Source organism: Rhipicephalus microplus, chromosome 7 (genome assembly GCF_043290135.1).
Source record: "Rhipicephalus microplus isolate Deutch F79 chromosome 7, USDA_Rmic, whole genome shotgun sequence".
NCBI lineage: Eukaryota > Metazoa > Arthropoda > Arachnida > Ixodida > Ixodidae > Rhipicephalus > Rhipicephalus microplus.
The window spans coordinates 123,959,171-123,979,292 of NC_134706.1; the positions used below are offsets into that span (position 1 = coordinate 123,959,171).

At 46.9% G+C, this 20,122-nt stretch overlaps 1 protein-coding gene across 2 annotated transcripts; it reads left to right on the forward strand.

Moving 5' to 3' along the window:
• Positions 1-75: 75 nt before the first annotated feature.
• Positions 76-13,990, forward strand: LOC119180026 (uncharacterized). 2 transcript variants are annotated; one of them, XM_037431158.2, is made up of 4 exons: positions 76-237; positions 5,941-6,021; positions 8,512-8,542; positions 12,972-13,990. In XM_037431158.2, the coding sequence occupies exons 1-4, from the start codon at positions 218-220 to the stop codon at positions 13,161-13,163; spliced, it is 324 nt and encodes a 107-aa protein (XP_037287055.2). In that variant the 5' UTR covers positions 76-217; the 3' UTR covers positions 13,164-13,990. The 2 variants fall into 2 exon arrangements, with proteins under 2 accessions (XP_037287055.2, XP_075725748.1); XM_075869633.1 differs by lacking the exon at positions 76-237 and adding an exon at positions 414-612.
• Positions 13,991-20,122: the final 6,132 nt, after the last annotated feature.

Here is a 20,122-nt window from a genome sequence, read left to right on the forward strand (position 1 = left end):
AATGCTGAAAACGAAACAAAAGGTCGCACCGCATAGCAGTGACGTCGGGGAAGTCCGCCGCCAGAGCTCCGCGTGTGCTGCTTTCCATTCCGAGCCACCCAACATGGCGCAGCTCGATTAGTTTCGAAGTGGGAGTTGTCGCCGAGCCGTTGCAGCTCACTCTCCTGCGCGGGCACCCAGTGTCGTGGCGGCCGTTCAAGCCTCGCCGCGGGTCGACATGACGCTGACAGAAGGCTCGTAAGTCGCTACGTCTCTGCGTTACCGCTGTCTTCTTATCCAAACCTCTTCGCCATCCCTTTTCTATAGTGCTCGTTTCGGGGATCGTCGCAACGCGCGCGTACTCCAGCGCGTCCCGTGTTCCCATACGGTGCTCTCGACTCTTGCCTGCGCGCTTTTAAAGGAAGGGACAGCGCACGTACAAGTACAACGGACTTCGATCATTCGAGATACGGCTGTTCCCTGCGTGCACGCGTCGCCTACGTCATTGAGGCCCCCTCCTTGCACTTGTCACCATGGGCTGTCTTAGCTGATGCGCCGCTGTTTTTATGCTGACAGCGTGTTCGGGAGCACTGTCGCCGCTGCGGCGACCTTCGCGGGGCGCCAGGAAATGTCGTGAGTGAAAACTGACACTCCCTTTCTTTACGGACGGCGAGTTCGGTCGGTGATGGAATCGACATTCTTTTTTTGCTTTTCTTGAGGTTACCCTAGTTTAGCGCGATCGTAGGAGTCGAGGGCCACGCGACAGCTTCGTTCAGCGTTTCGTTTTTGTTTTTTCCCTGTTTATACAGTGGTGACACTCGTAAGGCAAGCCTCTTGGAAGGGTTGCATGCCGTCCTGTGGGCTTGTACAAAAAGGGATATGGAATGGCGGCACCCCGTTGTGATGTACCGTGTCACCCAAGTGCTCAGTAAACTCATCAGCTCAGTTCCATTCGTTTGTTGACGCGTGTCGCGTAGTTTACCGCAGGTTGTGGTCGCAGGCGACTCATACCCACTCGACATATTTCTAGACTGGAAAGTTTATTGCGTCTCCCGCGACTCTCCAGCCTACTCGAGTCTCCCGTCATTGCGTTTTGGGGAAAATGGGAAGCGAAATGCGGCATTTACGTGCTAGGTAAACATAGCGTGTCGATCGGTATAAGTTGAGCCGGTTGTAAAATGTCGCCACGTACACTTGCAAATGTCGCGCGATAACTCACTGAACAAAAGACAGTTTGAATCTGATAACACTGATAAGGGGGTAGTAGGCTGGGTCACTTTCCCATTTGCTAGCGTTTGGTGCCGTCTCGAAGGCTAGAAGCCTGAAGACGGCAACAAACCTCCGATATCACTTTGGCAAACAAGCTTGTCACTTGTCTATGTGCCAGTGATGAGTTTGTGTGCACGAGTGTGAAAGACGCGTGAGCTTTTTGTGCAATGTCATATTATATGTACTGTGCTTGACACATCTTGCTGATGGGCTTTGCAATGCTACTGTTGCGCAATTCCTGACAATCGTGTTGGCAGAATTGTAAGGGAAGGAATCCCAAAGTGTCACTACAGTTGCGAACATTCAAGGGCAATTAAAGTGCATTGTAAGGGAATTATTTCAACCATGCCAATGAAGGTTTCTCTTTATAAGAAGGCTAATAAGCAGTAAAATATGCAAAATGATGCATTGGGCAGCACAGGCTTGGAGCTGCTGCATCACACCATGAGGTTACGATGGTCATATCAGCGAGGCAACGCAGCTTTCAAAGCATTTTTTGTATTTCGTGTCTGTTTGCATATTACGTTGCTGTTTCAGAATAAAATGCAGTGCATGTCTAGGTGTTACAAAAAGAAAGAAAAACTAGAGATGACAGAAACGAAGTTCTTGGTACAGTTAGGTGTTGATGCCGTGAAATCAAGTTGATTTTGCCACCAACTGTTTCTTTCATGGCGTTTTTTTATGGTGAATTACATTGGGAGAACAGAAGCACTTAAAAAAAAGCACGCTGAAAGTGCCAGTCTTCAGTGCTGGCGTGCTTCAGTGGTCGAACAGGAGTAGAAGCACTGTCATCCTCTGGCATAGCAAGAGCACTTTTGGGGCAGAGAAATGGAGAGCAGTTTGTAGTTCTCTCGCCTGAAAAGCGGGGTAGACGCAGTGCAACACTCGCACAACTTTTGAATGTCTTTTCCTTCGCATTTGTTTTCTCCAGCCAGTGAGCATGGCGACAACGGTAGCAACCATGTGTTAGTTCGACAGCACTGATGTTGGCCGTGACAAGTAGAGACGATGACTGCTGTGAAGGGAATACTGTAGCCATGTTTGCTGGATGCATTGTTGCACAAATGTACCATGTAACTGTGAAGCAGGATAATGGCAGAAATGTGACTGACAGATTTCACGCATCTTTTGCTGCTGCTCCACTGGGAATGCAGGGGCTTCGAATGTTTCGGTTGCGCTATATATTTCTCCCCACTTGTCACCCTCACACCAGCTCTCCAGAAGCGTGCCGCATTCGAGTGGCTTTGCTCTCTTTGCTCTGCGTCCACTCATCGCTGCACAGCACCCATACCCGTTTCCTCAGTGGAATTCGCCATTAGTCTTGTATAACAATAATTTTCTGATGCTGCTAAAGTGGGGAGGTTGATTCTCGTGAATGTGGGTGTTCCACCAGCTCAGATTAAGGCTCTGTACCAAGGGTTGACGAGGGATCAGAAGAACATAATTGTCTCGCCTGCCCCGCGGAACATGGCATCCCCAACGCAATGTTGGAAAGAGGAGAGCGCGCACTCGAGCCCTTCTCCGCCCAGTTGTGGATCTCGATGGGGGTGCCTGTTTCGTAGTCTCGGCGCAATATGATGACCAGAGAGACCGATTCACGGTAGTGGCAATCAACCTCAAAGGGGTTACAATTAATGTGGCGTCGGTATGCGCCGAAACTGCCAATGCAGCTGAGCAGGTTGCCATTGCCTTGGCTCTTTTATATCAGTGACATGAACATATATTTAGTGATTCCAGAGTTCCCATTCATGCATTCAGTGTTGGAGCTGTGTGCAAAGAGGCCAAAAACATACTCTGTGAGAAGTCGCTTACAACCCATACCTTTACATGGTTCCCGGCTTATAAGGGAAACATGGACGAAGGGATTATCAATCTTAATGAGTTGGCCCACTCCAGGGTGCGAGGTTTAGCTGTCCGCAGCCACGAAGGACCTTTAGGTCGAACTGGAGATTTCGTAAACAGGGATCCGCCAACTACATACAATGAAATTGCCCAACATTTCGCCATGGATAGAAGAGTCTTTCCCCCTCCACATAGGAAGCTAAATAGAGCGCAGGCACTTGCATTGCGATTACTTCAAACAGAAACGTACCCTAACTCTGCCTTTCTCCACAAGCTTTACCCTGAGGTTTATTTAACCAACTCGTGTACAAAATGAAGCGGTTTAGCCACCTTACATCACATGCTCTGGAAGTGCCCTTCAATACGCGGCACCGATACAGCATCGTCCAGAAAGTGGGACTCCGGAGTCCGGACATAGCATCGCAACTTAGAGCTGTCCAGTGTGCACACGATGCGGCCCTAGGTCTCGGCCTTACTGTCCCATCACGGGAGCGACCCGCGGTGTGCTAGGGCGCATGCCTTCGGACTTTCAAAATAAAGTTTTCCCAAAGCAAAGCCTTCTTATTGAATATTGTCCTGCGACTCAACATCTTTGGTGACATTGATTGTGATGTTATTGTGTCGCTCTGTGTCTGGCGATCAGTGTATTGTGCTGCCATATCAGATTTGTCTTGTAGAGAAATACCTGATAGAAAAAACTGGCAGTAGCAGTTGAAACTTTGCTAATTTGCTTAGGTGTATAATGGAGTACGACATATCAGATGCAAGTGTGGGGAAATGAAAAAGTCTTACCAGAGATTTAATGGTTTTTGTGAAACATTTGTTTAGAGTTTAAGCAACTCGAAGGTCGGACTGTCTAATCATGAAACGGAAGTGCGTAAAACGCCGTGAAACATTTATAATAAAATCTTTAGAGCTGCGCAACATGAAGTCATACCCATAACATGCGGCAAACAGGGAAAATGTGCGCTTGAGGGGATAGTGTGCGTGTGGTGGTGTGCTGCACACAAATAGTGTCGTGTGAATTGTGAATAACTGTTATGTGAGCACTGTCTCCTGCACCTTTTTCAAATTGGCCCCAATGTCACACGAGAGGGGAAGTAGTTCATATTCATTTGACCCACTCAGATTGTCTATTTAGGGGCATTCCCTTGCTTTCAATAACTCCCCTGTTGACCTAAAAAGATTACATGGATGATAACGTGATTTCTTCATTACATGGTCCCTAACAAGTGCCTTTACTTTCTGTGGCACATGTATGCGGCCAGTATGGTCAAAAGTGTACTGGATGCAGGTTCCATAAAAATGTCTCAATTTTAGAACGGAGCCATTCAAAACTCAATGTTTTCGGTCACGAATGAAATTATGAATGGCACTTTTGGAAAACTGTTCTACCTGCCTGCATCCCATAACCAGTACCCCCACCTGGTTTTTTTCAAGGAGGCAGTAGTAATATTCTCGGTTGCATTCACGCATATTCAGGGCTTGGAACATGATGATTGGATATATTTTATTATGGTGTCTAGGTTTCATGTCATGAGCCAGTACTTTATATCTCGGATTTAGTGTCCCGTGTGTGCTTGCGTGCGTTGTTTGCCAAAGGACGTGTGAAAAACTTGATTGAAAAGTTGTGGAACTCGGGTTCCCTCTTTAATGCTCCCTTATGTTAGTGGATGGTGGAAAATTAGTAACACTTGGTGCAGTTCATGGAAAACTCACTGAAAGAATTTAAAATGCCTGTTGCTTTCACACAATCCACCTGCATACAGTTATTGAATTTAACTTGTTTTTTCTGAATGAGTTGCACAGAAAATCTAAAATCAGTTGTTTCACCTGAAGCCACAGCCTATTGATGGATTGCTTTTACACAAGCCACCTGCATGCAGTAATTGAATTTAATTTGTTTCGTCTGAATAAGTAGCACAGAAATTACAAAATCGGATGTTTCACCTGAAGCCACAGCCTAGTGACGGAATGTTTCCTATGAGAAAACATGTGAATCTCTCAGTCTTTGAGGGGCCCTGCAACAATTTCCCTAGTAACCATCGAATGGCTTCACTGAAGTAATTTATCACCTCACAAATCAATCTCCACAGAAATTTTTAGAATCCCTTGAGTGCGAGCACTCTGGAGCTTAAAGATTTGTCGAATGCTGTACTTGCTTTCTTTCTTCTCTTACCCTGACAAATGCATTGGAAGCTGAGCAGGGAGGGGTGCAACGGCAAAAGAAGTGACGTCGCACACACATCGTGACTTCCAAACTTTTGTCTTTCTTCGAACATGCAACTAACCTCCAGCGAGATGACAAGCGAGTGGCGGCCACCTACAGCGGGCACAGTAACTGTGTGGCCCACAATGCTCTAATGAGCCAGTGGCCGTGACTGTGGGCATATGGCGTTGCCATTTAAGTATATGGCAGCCTTTGGCAAATCTTGTCGGTGAATTAGTTGGTGCCTTTTAAAAAAAAAGAAACCTTCAGAGACTCAAATCATCGCAGAAAAATAGGCAAAAGAGTGTCAGTTTTTTAGGAACACATGATCATAAGTTAGGACTCGTTATCCAAGTGTGCTTAGTAAAACTTACTGTTGGGCTGGTTGTTGCATGTTGCAGTGGCTTGTGTCATCTGATTTTCTTATAATGGCATTCTTTCTATAGAGAGAATAGGGCATGATTCATAGCTGTACAAAAGTAAATTCCAAGCCACGTCTCCATCATAGTGATTGGCTCGGGTGTTCTCTAGAGCCTATATGACAGATAGACAGCATTTTCTATGCTGAAGAAGTGTTGCAAGGAACTTTTGAGATGAGGCAGACAGTTAAGGACGTTCATGCCAATGCTTCTGTTTTTCAGCCGCAAGCGTCCCCACCCATGCAACGACGAGAGCTGCGAATTTATGCCCATCTCAAAGAAGATAAACAACCTCAGGATAAGGTAGGCATCGTTCGTTTCTTCTCTTCTTGCCTGGTATGTCAATATTTACGTTACAGGGCCGTAACCACGGTGCGCGGTGCTCAACTGCTAACCTGAAGGTCGCAGCTTCAATCCCGGGCACAGCCGTTCAATTCTAGAAGCCCATGTATTGTGCGGAGGCAGTGCACATCGAAGAACACCGGATGGTTGATCATATTATGGCTCTGGGACAAAACACCTCAGATAATATAATGTCAATCCTCGGCTGACATGACTGCTAAACAGCTGCTTCAAGCACTGACATGCATCGATGGTAGAACACAAAGCTGTCGGTCAGAGTACCTTGGTTCAATTTCGGATCGAACGAAGCTTTCTGTCTTCTTTGGTGTGGTCATGTGAATTTTTGTACTAGACAACTATTTTCACCCTAATCAGCATAATAACTAACTTTTGCTGTATGCTACTATCTAGTGATCATGAGGGTTCTTGCTGCAAGATTTTGGCTGACAGTCTTAGGCTTACAATAAATTACTCTACATTAGCAAATGATCAATAATATGAAAGGGGACAGTACAGAGAAATGTTCTGTCTTTCTTCACTAAAAAAAGCAATTCGGTCTTTTTCTGACATTCTACTTTCGGTAAGTTTCTGCTAGCGTTATTCCTTGCAACAAAAGGTTAATGCCAAATATTGAATCACAGAATTTCACTTCAGAACAACCCACCACATTCGGTTATTACAAGGACTATTGTTATTTGAACCAGCGTACGATGTGCTGACACCCTATTTGCTTCATGTCTCGTGTTAGGATTTTATGTGCTAAAAGTGTCGCTTGAGCGAAAACAAACTGGGGGCTCTAAAGCTTTAGCATCAAGAGATAAACGCATTAGCAATATCCTGTCCCTAGTGCGTACTTAAAGAACTTGTGCACGGAATCTTTTCAAACTTGCTATGCACCCACTACGTGGCCTTAATAGAATAGGCGCAGTAACGTGCACGGCTTTTGTGGTGGGTGACTAGCTTTAATCCATGAAGTCATTTTGATAATCGCATGTCCTTACGTCCAATGGCAATGTATGCTTGTATGACGCATTATTACTGCAATATTTCATGTTGTATTTCGAAGCATTCATACAGGATGCATTTGTCTATAAAGCATGAAAGTTGCTTTGACCGTCTATTCAAGAAGAGAACGGTATTTTCATTGTATTCACTAGTAGACATGTTGCTGTGTGAGAGGACACCCACTTGCCACGCAAACGACCGGGGTTCGATCTTTACTCAGAGCCAGAATTTTTTAATATTTATTTTATTTGCATATTTTTGGATTTTTTGGTCATGCACAAGAGGATAATGTTCCGCTCGCAACCAACAACGGCGACGCCGGAAATTCTGCAAAACAAGCTCTTTAACGCTATCACATTAAAGAAGGGGCGCATGTATGCGTGGCGTGAATAGGGTGCCGTGTCAGTCACATCTGTGCATCAAGTCTGTGCTAGAGGTAAAACGGATGTTTCACATCTGCTGCAGTGACTGTGGGTGGCAAGGGCTGGCACTAATAGGGCAGTTACTATCAGTGATCTTTTACTCTTTTTTATTTGAGTGCTAACGTATTAAACATTGTAACACGTTTTTCTGAAGTCCAGTTTACCCAGTGCCTCATTTTTGGACCTATAACTTATTTTGAATAAATAAATTGTGGGAGGGGGGGGGGTACTACTCGTAAAATATCCTCAATAGTGCATGACACTACCACAGGCAGAACAGCTCAGTCATAAGGGCACCACATGTGCAGTGTGTTTAATGAGGTCCAACTCCTGCAGGCAGCAAGTTATCTTGTTTGGTATATTTTCTCACTATTATTTATATATTTCAGACTTTTTTTGTTATGAAGTCCATTTTCTCTGTACTTCGTCAGCCTTCGGTGTCAATTTCTAGTTGTTGCTACGTCCAATTGCTGCCTGACTACAAACATCTACTGTGGTATTTATGGCATACCTGATATTTCGTAAGAAAATTGCAGCAGTTTGCCACATTGATGAGCACATTGCAGTGGTCTGTTTTGCAATGTCTAGCCACAACTATAACCAGAAGGGCGTGCAGAGCTCAGTGTACATGCACACCTGTGAGCATGTACACCGTGAGCATGTACATAGTTTTGCTCTCTGTGCCGTCTAGTAGCGGGCTGTCTGCAAAAGAGAACATTTCTGGGACAAATTCCACCACAGCAATGCTCTCGACAGTAAACGGCTCGAGACCAGACAGTGTCAGTAGCGATTTCAGCAAACATTTTTATGGTCCGTATACGTCTGCAAGTGTGCGCTTGCATTCTGCAAAATTTCTTGAAACACACTTCAAAAGTAGAATAACAGAAAAACTGCAAGATCAATTTGATAGGGTAGCATTCTCTCAAAACTCTGTTATCTTTTAACGGACGTTTTGAGAAATATCATATCGTAATAAAGAGCTATGAAAATTTTCAACACCATCTCTTCTGGTCTGTCGTTCTAGGGTCAACTCCCATGACACGGTGGACGAAGATGTAAGTGAAATTTTTTGCGTCTTTAAGTGTAATATCTTGACAGAAATGAGTTTGATCCTTGTAAGGGATGATTGCATAACTGTTTGACTGCAAAGGGCTGATCTTTTATGCATTGTGCTAAGGAGAAGAGGTTTGCTGAACGTTAGAAATAGCCATGCTGTGGAGTGCAGTCAAAACATGCACGTTTTGGCTTCAGGTTTTGTTTTGGCTTTTGATTTGGGTTGATTTGATGCAGAGGGCACGAGTCCACGCCAATTGCTACTGATGTGTCATAGCTGGATTCTTACGGGTTGGTTTCCAATAGTATAAGGTCTTTTTCTAGCATAAACGCCTTTTAATCTGTAATTGGAACAGATGTGCTGCTAGAGGATAAAATGTTTGCAAAATTGTTGTACCAGGCCTGGCTACCCTATTTATGGTTCAAGCTGTTCACTGAACAGACACCTAACTTTTCCTGCGCAAGGACAGATCCTGCGACCTTCGAACTTGAGAGCCGCAGCTTCAGTCCCTGGCAGCAGCAAGTTATCTGTTCGTCCCCTTTACTTTCCTCACATTTACATTACAATTACTACTAACAACATTCCACGTACTTTTCTTTCTTGTCTGTTCTAATCAATGTTGTGTCCAACGAAGAAAAACAAGCCCTTAAAATTCTTTCTTTTGTTCAGTGTTACCATGGGATGGTAAACCTCAACTAAACTACAGTCTAGCAATGTTAGAAAGCTTGAACTCTGCAACACATGGAAAGAGAAAGCGAAGCCCAGACAAGATACCATCGGAATAATAGAAAGTTCCAGCAAAGCAAACTGTTTCTTCGATTCCCGCCGCCTGTTGGGCTGGGCAGCAGCTGGTCTGAGAACATGTAAGGCATCGCCATGTTCTCGTTGTAGTCTCATTTATCAGGCATGAACAGCTGCTGCGGTGGGCTGGAGGCTCGCATGTCTGTTGTCACAGAAGGTTGTATTTGACATCTGCTTTTCATCGTTCAGAATGTCTCGGAGCCCCCCCGTCTCCCTCATCTTTATTATCATTTATTATTTTTTCTGTGACTCACTTCACTTTCATTTTTTCGTGAATTCGTTTTAATTCCTTGTGAGGCATCCATTCGGCTTTACATGACGGATATGGTGCTTGGCTGCAGACCCAAAGGTCACAGCCACTGCGATCCCATTTCAGTGGAGGTGAAATGCTAAGGGCTCTTGTACTGTGTAATGCCAGTGCACATACTGTGTGGCGCCAGTGCACATTAAGTAACACAACTTGGTCGAAATTTGAGGAGCCCCTCATAATCATATCATGGTTTTGGGACATAAAACCCCAATGATTGGTGAAGCAGTTGAGTGCCATCAAAGCGTAGGTTGAAAAGTAAGCAGGTTCCTTTCCACAGTTTTAGAGTGTAGCGGCGAGAGAAGGAGACGTGAGATGACGTCGAAGGCGGCCGATGGGGCCGTGCCGATCTCGCCACTTTATTGCAGGCCTGAAGCGGAGCCACGTCGACTACCAGCGTCCAAACCGCCAGGCCAGAAACTCGTTCTAATCCTCGCGCAGCTCGAGCTCGCATCAGCTGCGCGAGAGGCGCGGCGCGGTGATTGAAAAAATGATGATGCTGATCATGCACTACAGGGCTCCCCCCCTAGCGCTTTGCGCGATTTGAAGTGTATATAACAAAGAAAGGGAAAGAGACTATATACATGAACGACAATCCGCAAGGTGTCCGTTTAGGAAGTCCAGTTTGTCAACGTGTAGTGACCATCGGGAACCAGTGGGTCTCTGGTGGGCGACACTGGGAGTTGCGCAGAGGACGAAGGAGGAAGTGCCGGGTCACTGTGGTAGCCGACAAGCGGGTCTCACGGTGACCTGGTCGGACAGGCCGAGAGTGGACCGTGTGTCGCGAGGTCATGACAGGATGGTGGGTGACAATGTTGGCGCTGGGTGCAGAGGACACTATACTACCGCCCGTCGAGATTAGAGGTCCCGACAGGGCCCCATGATGGTGGTGGTGGTGGTGGTGATGGTGGTCATGCGCCAGTATCTGCGGCTGGGTGAACGTCGGTATCTGCACCAGGGATTGGTGCTGGTCTGTCTGGAACGCACCCAGTGTGGGCTGGGCCAGCATGGTCTGCGTGGGCAGCATGGCCTGCAGCTGTTGCAGCGTCAGTGGCTGTCCCGGGACTATGGCAAACGAGGGGGGTGACATCATGCGTGGCGGTGCCAGAAAGATGTTGGGCCTTGGCCCCAGGTTCTGTGGGATGACAAGCGTCGGGGTGCCAGGCCGTCCTGGATGTCCCCCATGGGGCCTGGACCCCCTGTATCTGTCCCAGAGAGCTCTGGGTCTGCCCCGATGCGCCTTGTATCAGAATCGGGCTGTGGCCCAGGCCCGGAATGTACTGGTTTAGCAGGAAAGTGCCGTGCGCAGGTCCAGCCGGAAACATGCCCGGCTGCGCTGCCGCGGGGTTCCCGATGAGCAGCGGACTCCCCGTGTTGAGCCCCATCGCGGCTCCGCGCTGCACCGTGGTCGCAGGCTGCGGCGCTGGTACAGGCGCGGGCCGCGGTGTGGCCTTGTGCTGGGCCGCCCGAGGAGACTGGGACCGGGTGGTCGCCGCTGCCGAAGGCTTCGTCATGTTCGCGCTGCCGCTCGACAGCTTGGGCAGGATCTGTGGCTGTTTCGGCTGGATGAGCCGGGGGGCACCAGAAGTGTGAGGACTGGGGCTGGCCGAAACCACCTGTGCGACGCCGGGTCTCGACGCAGGTGCCTGCTGCGGCGCCACGGGCAGAGGGGCGACGGTGGCAGTTGCTTTGGTGGTTGCCGGTGTCGACGCCGACGATGAGGGCAGGCTCTGGCTCCGCGAAGACACGGCGCTGGGGCCCGTCGTAGACCACGAAACAGAGACAGAGACATGGGCGGGGAGCGGGGACGCCGAGTGTGGTCGGCTGCTGGCCGGGGAGGTGCGAGTGGAATGTGGCGAGGCACCCGGCAGGCCATTGCTGGCACCAGTGGCAGGTGGCGGAGCGGCAGGGGGCACCGTCGAGGAGCTGACCAGCAGCTGCGGCGAGGAGGAGGAGGCCGAGACGTCTGAGCTGGTGGTCGCGGAAACGGCGAGGGCCACGGTGTCACGTGCCGTCGCTTGCGTGCGTACCTTGCTCTGCGACGCCGGGGAAACCTGCCTGGTGCGGGTAAACGGAAGCGGACGGTATGTGTTGCCGCTGCGGGCGAGCACCGCAGTGCAGAGGGCATCGTAAGGCTGCGGGCTGGTGCTTGAAGTGGCAGCGAGATGGCGCAACTCTACCGGGAGGGCGTCGAGAAGAATGGCGTGCATCTGCAGCTGGTCCGTGATGCCATTCACCGCAAGAACGGCGTCGAGCTGCATAAACCATACCTTTGGGTAGGTCGATTGGAACGGCGGCACTGGCGGGCAGAGTTGCGGGAACATGGCAGCGGGCCGTTCGGCGAAGGGCGTGTTCTCCGGGTCACCAATGTAGCGGCGAGAGAAGGAGACGTGAGATGACGTCGAAGGCGGCCGATGGGGCCGTGCCGATCTCGCCACTTTATTGCAGGCCTGAAGCGGAGCCACGTCGACTACCAGCGTCCAAACCGCCAGGCCAGAAACTCGTTCTAATCCTCGCGCAGCTCGAGCTCGCATCAGCTGCGCGAGAGGCGCGGCGCGGTGATTGAAAAAATGATGATGCTGATCATGCACTACAAGAGAGAGTACCTGGTGGGAGCTTCAACTGTGTGAGTGCCTCGTCAGAGGCAATCTCGCATGGCATTCCTTACATTTCATTCGCTTCTTGATGTGAAGCTTTACAACACCGGCGTACCTGAAACAGCGCAAAGTTGAACTAGTTAGCAGTAATTCATAGTTGTCACTTAACATGTGGAAGCAATGACAGAAGAGAACCAGCCGATGCAAATGCTGTCTTATGGTTGGCGCTTGGCACATCAATATTAGAAGTCGACGTGCATGCATGGGGCAGCCTCTGATTGCTGCGCTTTCAGGAAAGAATGACATGCTTGAGAAGTTGCGTGGCTTTAGCACAGACCAGCTGTTGCTGCCATTTTTTACCATGTGTATTAGTTATGCCTTGAATGGGTGACCCTTCAAGTCATTGGTTTGCGTTAGTGTTATCAGATTCTTTCATGTCTGTGGTGATTCAATGATTGTGCAAACATTGTGGAAAAAACGAAATAAGAAGTGACTGATGATGGTTAGCATTTATCTCCAACTTCACACAAATGCCTTTGGTGTGATTACACGTGCTATATATATATTTTTCTGTATTTCTTGCAGTAAATGATTGTTGGCAGCACCAATCCTCATCAGTTCCTTGTTTTGTGTGTCCCTTCTTCACTGTTCAGGCAGTCATAGCGTGAGAATTGTTTCTGTGCATTCCGCCGTTTCCTTATGCTGAGCTTACTTTTCTTTGACAGACAAGCTCTTCGGGCGGCTCCTGTCCTGACCATGCGCCACTGGCATCCATGCTCTCCAACGGCGTCGACAACCCCCACTATGGAGCCATCAACCGGCTTCTCTACGAGGCACACTTGCAGAGGCAGCAGCGACTGCTCAGTGCCTCCCATCAGCGACACCCAGAGCACTGTCCCGGTCCGAGCCGACTGTGACCGCTCCGGCGGTGCCTTTATGGGACGATCGAGGACGCTTAGGGTTTTAAAGCTGCCGATGCAGCAGTTTCACCCTGACAATGCAGCACTGTTTATGTAAAGATGTGATGGCGGGTGAGTCGCAGGGCAAGATACGTGCACTCCCTTCGAAGTCTGCGAGCCGGCCACCTCTCCACATCGCTGCAACCAATCGTGCCGTTCTTCTCAACGTGAGGCGAGCAGTTGTGCTGGCTCCTTCATTCCAAGGGTGTTCCAAGGGTGTTTCCCATCTGCAATTGCCTCATATCTCTCGGTGTTTCTTTTTCCCTGTCTTACCCCCTGCTGCAAGTGAAACCCAAGCTATCACATCGCCTATGTTCATTGAGCAGTACTAATCGTAGACGGCTTACACGTAATGGTGTTATGTTTGCCTGCACAGCAATGCCAGTCATGTTGCACTGCGATTAGAAAGGTGTGCGAAGACTGTGCCGAAGCTAGTGATCTTTGGTGCAACATGTGTGACTGGTTCTCTGCTTGCGCCGAGAAGTCGCTCGCCATCGTTTCGGTTTCAGTGAGTGACTTCGCTGTGTATGTTCATTTTGCGACATAAAACGTCTATGCGCAAGCTTGCAGCTCGTGTTAGAAATGGCATCACCAGTGAAGGACTCTTTGTCCTCTTCAAACGTCGTGTACAGCCAAGCATTTGAGAAACTTTTAGAAGTGTGCCGTGGCTGCGCAATTCGCGAAGATTTTGTGCATGGAGACTTGTGCGCCAGAGTCGCAGCATAAATAACTTAGTGACACTGTGTTTACCGGTCCATTGAACGGCTATGTAGGGTTCGCAACAATGCCGTCTCTCTTGCTGCATCGTATGTCATTATGAGCCAGTCATACGCATTACTGCAAACAATCACTAAACAAATAGTACTGCCCAATGAAGCCAGAGTAACAATATTCTCCTATTCGCCACATTAGCATCAAGTTTTTTATCCGAAGCAACTAGTTCATACTAAGGCGACATTTCTGTTAGTGAAGTCAACTTGTGGCTGCACTTCAGTTCATTGACGGTGCGAGATTGTCATTTGATTTTTAAGCCTTGTATTACAATCCACATGGGACAATTATCAGCGTTTTCATTGTGTGTTATGAGGGCCCTCATGTCTGATGAGGTTGTTAAGGGGGTAGCGTGTGACTTGTCTGCAAAGGTCCTTTTCATGAGCCTTCACACTGACGTAGTGCCATATGGTCAAATTATCTTCTGCAATGGTGCGTACATGTTGCCAGGATGTGTGTAATTCTGTGAAAGAATGACTAACATTCTTTGCGATGTTGCATTCCTGAATAAAATTATTCATTGGGGCAGATGAATAGGCAGATCAATTTAGCAGAAGTGAGTAAAATTAGGTCCGCAACATGGGTGGACCTTCGGGAAATAAATTTTTTAGTTACTATGGGCAAAAAAAAAGTGTTTTGCACTCTCAGTTATGTCAACAGGTGGCACTGACTGATGCTTCCACGTTCAAATGCAGCTGGTGAGCATAGGATATGTTATTCGAAGGTCGCAGGATCGGTCCCTGCAATTGGCAAGTTATCTTTTCGTCCACTTTTCTTTGTGCTTTCTTTGGCGCAAAGAAATTGAAAGAGGAAGCAAGTAAATAATGGAAAGAGAAAGGAAAATATGAAGAACAATTAAAATAAAGAAAAACGAAAGTCGAAAAAAAGAACCAAAAGGAGGAGGATGCTGAGGAAAGGATGAGCTGTCATCTCCATGGCAAAGCCCCTTGCCGACCTTGTCTTTTATTCGAACATTGATCTCCTCCCCTATGATGATAGCATCTGTCCTCGTCTTCTACAGAGTTTTCATTAACCTCCGCGCACCCACAAATGACGCATGATAGTACAGAGCACTAAACACTCACGTTCTCAGCACACTGTTCATGAGCAGTTGTACCAGGTGCAGGTCAGTCAATGAGAGACGAGCCCGGGTTTCTGCACCAAGAACGATGTGGGAAAATCTTTCTGGAGTATTTATTAGCACATTGCATGACACCGTGCAAACATGGTGTACCGTAGGATAGTCCAAACCATAGATTTGCCTAGATATACACTAGAGGGAACTCTGACACTGGTGTTTATGGGAGTTTCAACGCATGGCGCTTCAGGGAGCGTGGGAAGTATGGGTAGTACATGGATTTGCCTAGTCTTCTTGCTTACTTTCTGGCTTCGCGGCTTGAAGCTGCTTTGTCATGAAGCAACAATCGGCAAATGTTTTTCAGTTATGCTTCACCAGCTTCACCTTTTGGAACCACCATTTCAAATCTCTTCAAGAAGTTGAAAACGGTTTGTTCTAGCATTCAGAATGAAATCAAAACACAGCCATAAACGAAGCCACAAGTGCGATTCGCCGCTCGCAAGCATAAAGACTAGGCATATTAATGTTGAAATTCCCATAGTCTCTAAGCGATTGCAGTGCCACAGTTTCCTCTAGTTAATATTAGGAAACTCTATGGTCCAAACTTCCCGCCGGCCTCTGTTCCACTTGCCCCGCCACGGTGGTCTAGTGGCTAAGGTACCCTGCTGCTGACCCCCAGGTCGCGGGATCGAATCCCGGCTGCGACGGCTGCATTCCCGGTGGAGGCGGAAATGCTGAAGGATCGTGTGCTCAGATTTGGATGCACGTTAAAGAACCCCCGGTGGTCAAAATTTCCGGAGTTCTCCACTACGGCGTCTGTCATAATCATATGGTGGTTTTGGGACGTTAAACCCCACATATCAATTAATCTGTTCCACTCTCTATGTCTGCTCCGCACAGAATTTCCAACTGGAAACTAGGAAGTCTGCCAGCTTCACACTTCTTTCGGGGCTGGCACCGCTATAGGCTACCAAGCCTTCCCCAATTTTTTTTTCTTGCACTTAGGGAGGTGGCGTGAAATATTTTGAAAATAGCATGTATTTTTCTTGCGCGTTTCTTCACTAGTGAAGAGGTTAACAAGTCGTTCGTGCCCTCCTCGTTATTAACGAGCTGCAGTGTTTCCGCTGAAGGCAAGGACTTGTTAAGGTCTGTGTCTGCGTCACTGATAATGCGATAGGATTAAAGAGTTCATTTCCCAGGAAATCCGGTGTCAGTGCAGACATCGTTGGTTGTGAGGGAAAAATTGAGAAAGATTCAAATAAAGTATAAACAATAAAGTTTTCCTAATCTGAGTGGGGATTGAGCCCAGGCAGCCTGTGTAGCAAAGAGGTGTTCTTCCGCAGAGACACAATATTTGTTTATACCGCTTTTGAGAAAAATGCATATTTAAAATATATGAATGTCATTAAGTGAAAGGAGGCTCCTTAACACATTATGTATTATGTGGCAGATGTATGCCCCGTCGTGGTGGTCTAGTGGCTAAGGTACTCGGCTGCTGACCCGCAGGTCGCGGGATCATATCCCGGCTGCGGCGGCTGCATTTCCGATGGAGGCGGAAATGTTGTAGGCCCGTGTGCTCAGATTTGGGTGCACAATAAAGAACCCCACGTGGTCTAAATTTCCGGAGCCCTCCACTACGGCGTCTCTCATGATCATATGGTGGTTTTGGGACGTTAAACACCACATACCAATTAATCAATGTGGCAGATGTATGGAATTGCACCAGTTGTCAAAAGATGTCAATACAGCAACAAGTAGGTGTTCTCTAAAAGCCCACTCAATAAGAAGCGCCCACATATTTAATCACCGTCAGCAGCAGAAGTATGAAGGAAGCGAACAACTGCACAGGTTCGCGTGTTGCACTATGGACATGTAGTGGGCCCCAGCTGATTCGCAAAAGGATTAATTATGGCATTGTGGGCACTTATGGTACTTTAAAGCAGTCAATGTTATGCGCACAGGCGTTCGTTCCATAACTGCATGGTCGAGGCATGTATCGAAAACGGAAGCAGGCGAACGAATCGGAAGCCAATGCACGAGAGTCCTGATTATGCTAATGCGATCTGCTCTTGAAGGTGAACTTCAGGGAGACTCCAATTTTTATCAAGTGGTTTTATCACCCCAGTTTAGCTCCACCAAGACGAAACCCCGCTCTTCCAAGTCTATACTTGTAGCTGGTATTCCATACCTGTGACAAGTGTAGCATGCGTGAATCGCTTCCTACAAAAATCTGTGCCTGTATAAATGATGTTCTAAGCACAGAGCGAGTTTTTTGCCTCAACTTATCATCGCACATGTTTGAGCAGAACACTATACGATGTTAAGTCACTGTGATTGTGAGCTTTCATAGATTGTAGTTGTGAAAAATGAAGAGTGCCTAAATTTTTAAGGTCGCCCCATTGCAGTGGATAAAGTACTGCTAAGGGACCCCGGACACCAAATTTGGGAACTCTAAGATGCTTGTGCAAACTTAGCGTATTGTAGCCTAGTCCAAACCATAGAGTTTCCTAGATATACACTAGAGGGAACTCAGGCTATGGGAGCAGCAACGCATGGTGCTTCAGCGAGCACGGGTGTTGCGGACAGTACATGGATTTCCCTAGTCTTTAAGATATTTTTTAATTTGGTTTTAATGTAAGAGTGAGTGCTCATAATGTTTTCAGCACCTCGGGACATCATCATACGTTTGGTGTAAACTGGAGCTCCTTGTGACACCCCCCCCAAAAGCCAGTATTGTCGATGTCACAGAACATTCACGAGGCACACACGAAACCATGAATAGCACCCAACGATTTCCACTCCCAAAGTGTTTTTTTTTTTCCTGGAGGGTACAAGCTGAAAGCACCCACATTGTTTCATTCTTCACAACGCAAGATTTGGAAGCCGCAGGTTTCTCATCGCTGAAGCTTGAGCGCACGTGGTCCCATGTGCTCCTTTGCTGTGGGGCACTAGTTTCTTGGAGAAACTAGCAATAATTTTAGGCGGGTGTTTATAAGTGACTAAATATTTGTTGCAGTTTGTGGTGTTAGCATCAATTATACGATGTGTTTGCACATTTACGATTAAATTGCAATATTACCACACTCAAGGCACAAAAAAAAGAACACAGACCTTGTCAAGCCGTTGTTTGGCTTTTTGTCTGTGTTTCTGTTATCTGTACTATGTATAAATCCGCAATAAAGTTAAAGTTCAAATTACAGCAAAGGAAGAAGTCGCAAACAAAAGTTTTGCTGTCTGGGGTCCCTTAAGAAAAATGTGCATTCGGAAATTTTATACCAGGTACTGCTTTTACCGCAACATTGTGCTTTGCAGTGAAGCTCGTGTTGTATTTTCAGTCTGCCAAGCTTGCCGGTGTGCCCAGTGTTTTGATGATGTTGCAACACTGGAGTCTTGGGCTGTGTATCTCTTCTTGCTGTAATTATACTGGAGAAACCCATGCAACACTTTTTGATGCGCCCATCTTCGCTTATTTCTTTTCCTGTCATTTGGTTTGTGTAGTAGTTGTGTGATTAGATTTACTGATGTTATGAGGTCATAACGAAGGAGGATCGTTGGGTTACACAGTACAAGGCCCGCGAAGGCAGCATAGGCTCTTGTGCAATTACTGTGCTCATCTTTTCTTGTCCTCTTTCATAGGCACATACCCGTTTGTGCATCTGCTCCACTACAGTGGTGATAGTTTAACACTCCTTGCATGATTGCATGCTGTGTGAGCTGTGCTTTGAAGTCTTCAAGGGACTTAGCCCTCTAGTGACCAGCACGCTGTAGCCTTCACACTTGACTCGATTGTACAAATGTCTAGCCGTGCAAGTAGCTAAGACTAAGGAGAGATACCACTGTAGATGAAAGATGCGGAGACTGTCGATTGGCTATCCTCTACTGGGAGTGGGAAAAAGTGGTACCAAAGGTGTGTGATGACACTACCAAGTCGACATCCAAGAAATACATTGCAGTGTATGCTATGCTGAACTGCTGTTAATCATTCAGTCCACTTTAGCAAAGGAATCTCACCAACACTCGCAGAGTGGCTTGTACAGTAAAGGCTCTTCAGTATGGAACTTGTTTGGAAAATGGGATATTGCAGACATATTCTCTGGTCCTGGCTACCATATGCATTGTTCAACAGTGTCGATTTTTTTTAATTTGGTTACATTTGGCAGTGACCTAGTTAATTCAGATAATCGCCAGTGTACAAATAGCTATAAATGTGCAACATTAAGGAATGAAAATGGCATTCGTGAACAGCTGAAATGACCGCAGACTGTCAGAAAAACGTGTTCACCATCTACGATCACGTTGTTGGAAAGTAATAATTTAGGGGTTTAGAGGATAAGAGTCTTGAGCCGCATTCACATTGAGAACTAACTCGCAAATGATGAAATTTGTGGCTTTTGCAATATCCCTGTGTAAAAATAATTACTGGCTCTATGTATTTCTCAAGCAAATGAGAGTGCATTGATGTAGTAGGCATTGATTTATCATTTTCCTGATACTTGCGATCATTTGCCATTCGGTTAATTCATGCAATTTGTGCGGTCACCGAACTTAATGATCCTTCGCTGTATGTATAAGTCAGTGCCCTAGAGTTTTGTTGGATCCACAGGTCCAAGGTAACTTGCCTAGAAAACAAAGTAAAAAATACACAGGACTCGCAGAAAGGGAACACGCATAGTGCTGACTTAAACAATTTGTTAGTGTGAAAACAATGCACTATGGATGTGGAAATGTCTAAGGCCCGTGTACTCGGATTTAGGTGCACGTTAAAGAACCCCAGGTGGTCAAAATTTTCAGAGCCCTGAGCAGCGGCATCATTCATAATCTTGTTGTGATTTTTGGACATTGTACCCCAGGTATTATTAAAACAATGTGCCACCTATAAATACGGAATAGACTCCCAGAATACTACGTAACAGGACACAGCACAGTCTCTCTTCTGTGTGTCCTGTGTCTTTTCCACACTGTTTTCTAAGCATGTATAACTAACAGGCCCATCTCTTTTCACTCTAAAGTGACACGCTTTTTCGATGTGAATACGAGAGGGAGAGAAAAGTTTTTGTAAGTTGTGTGT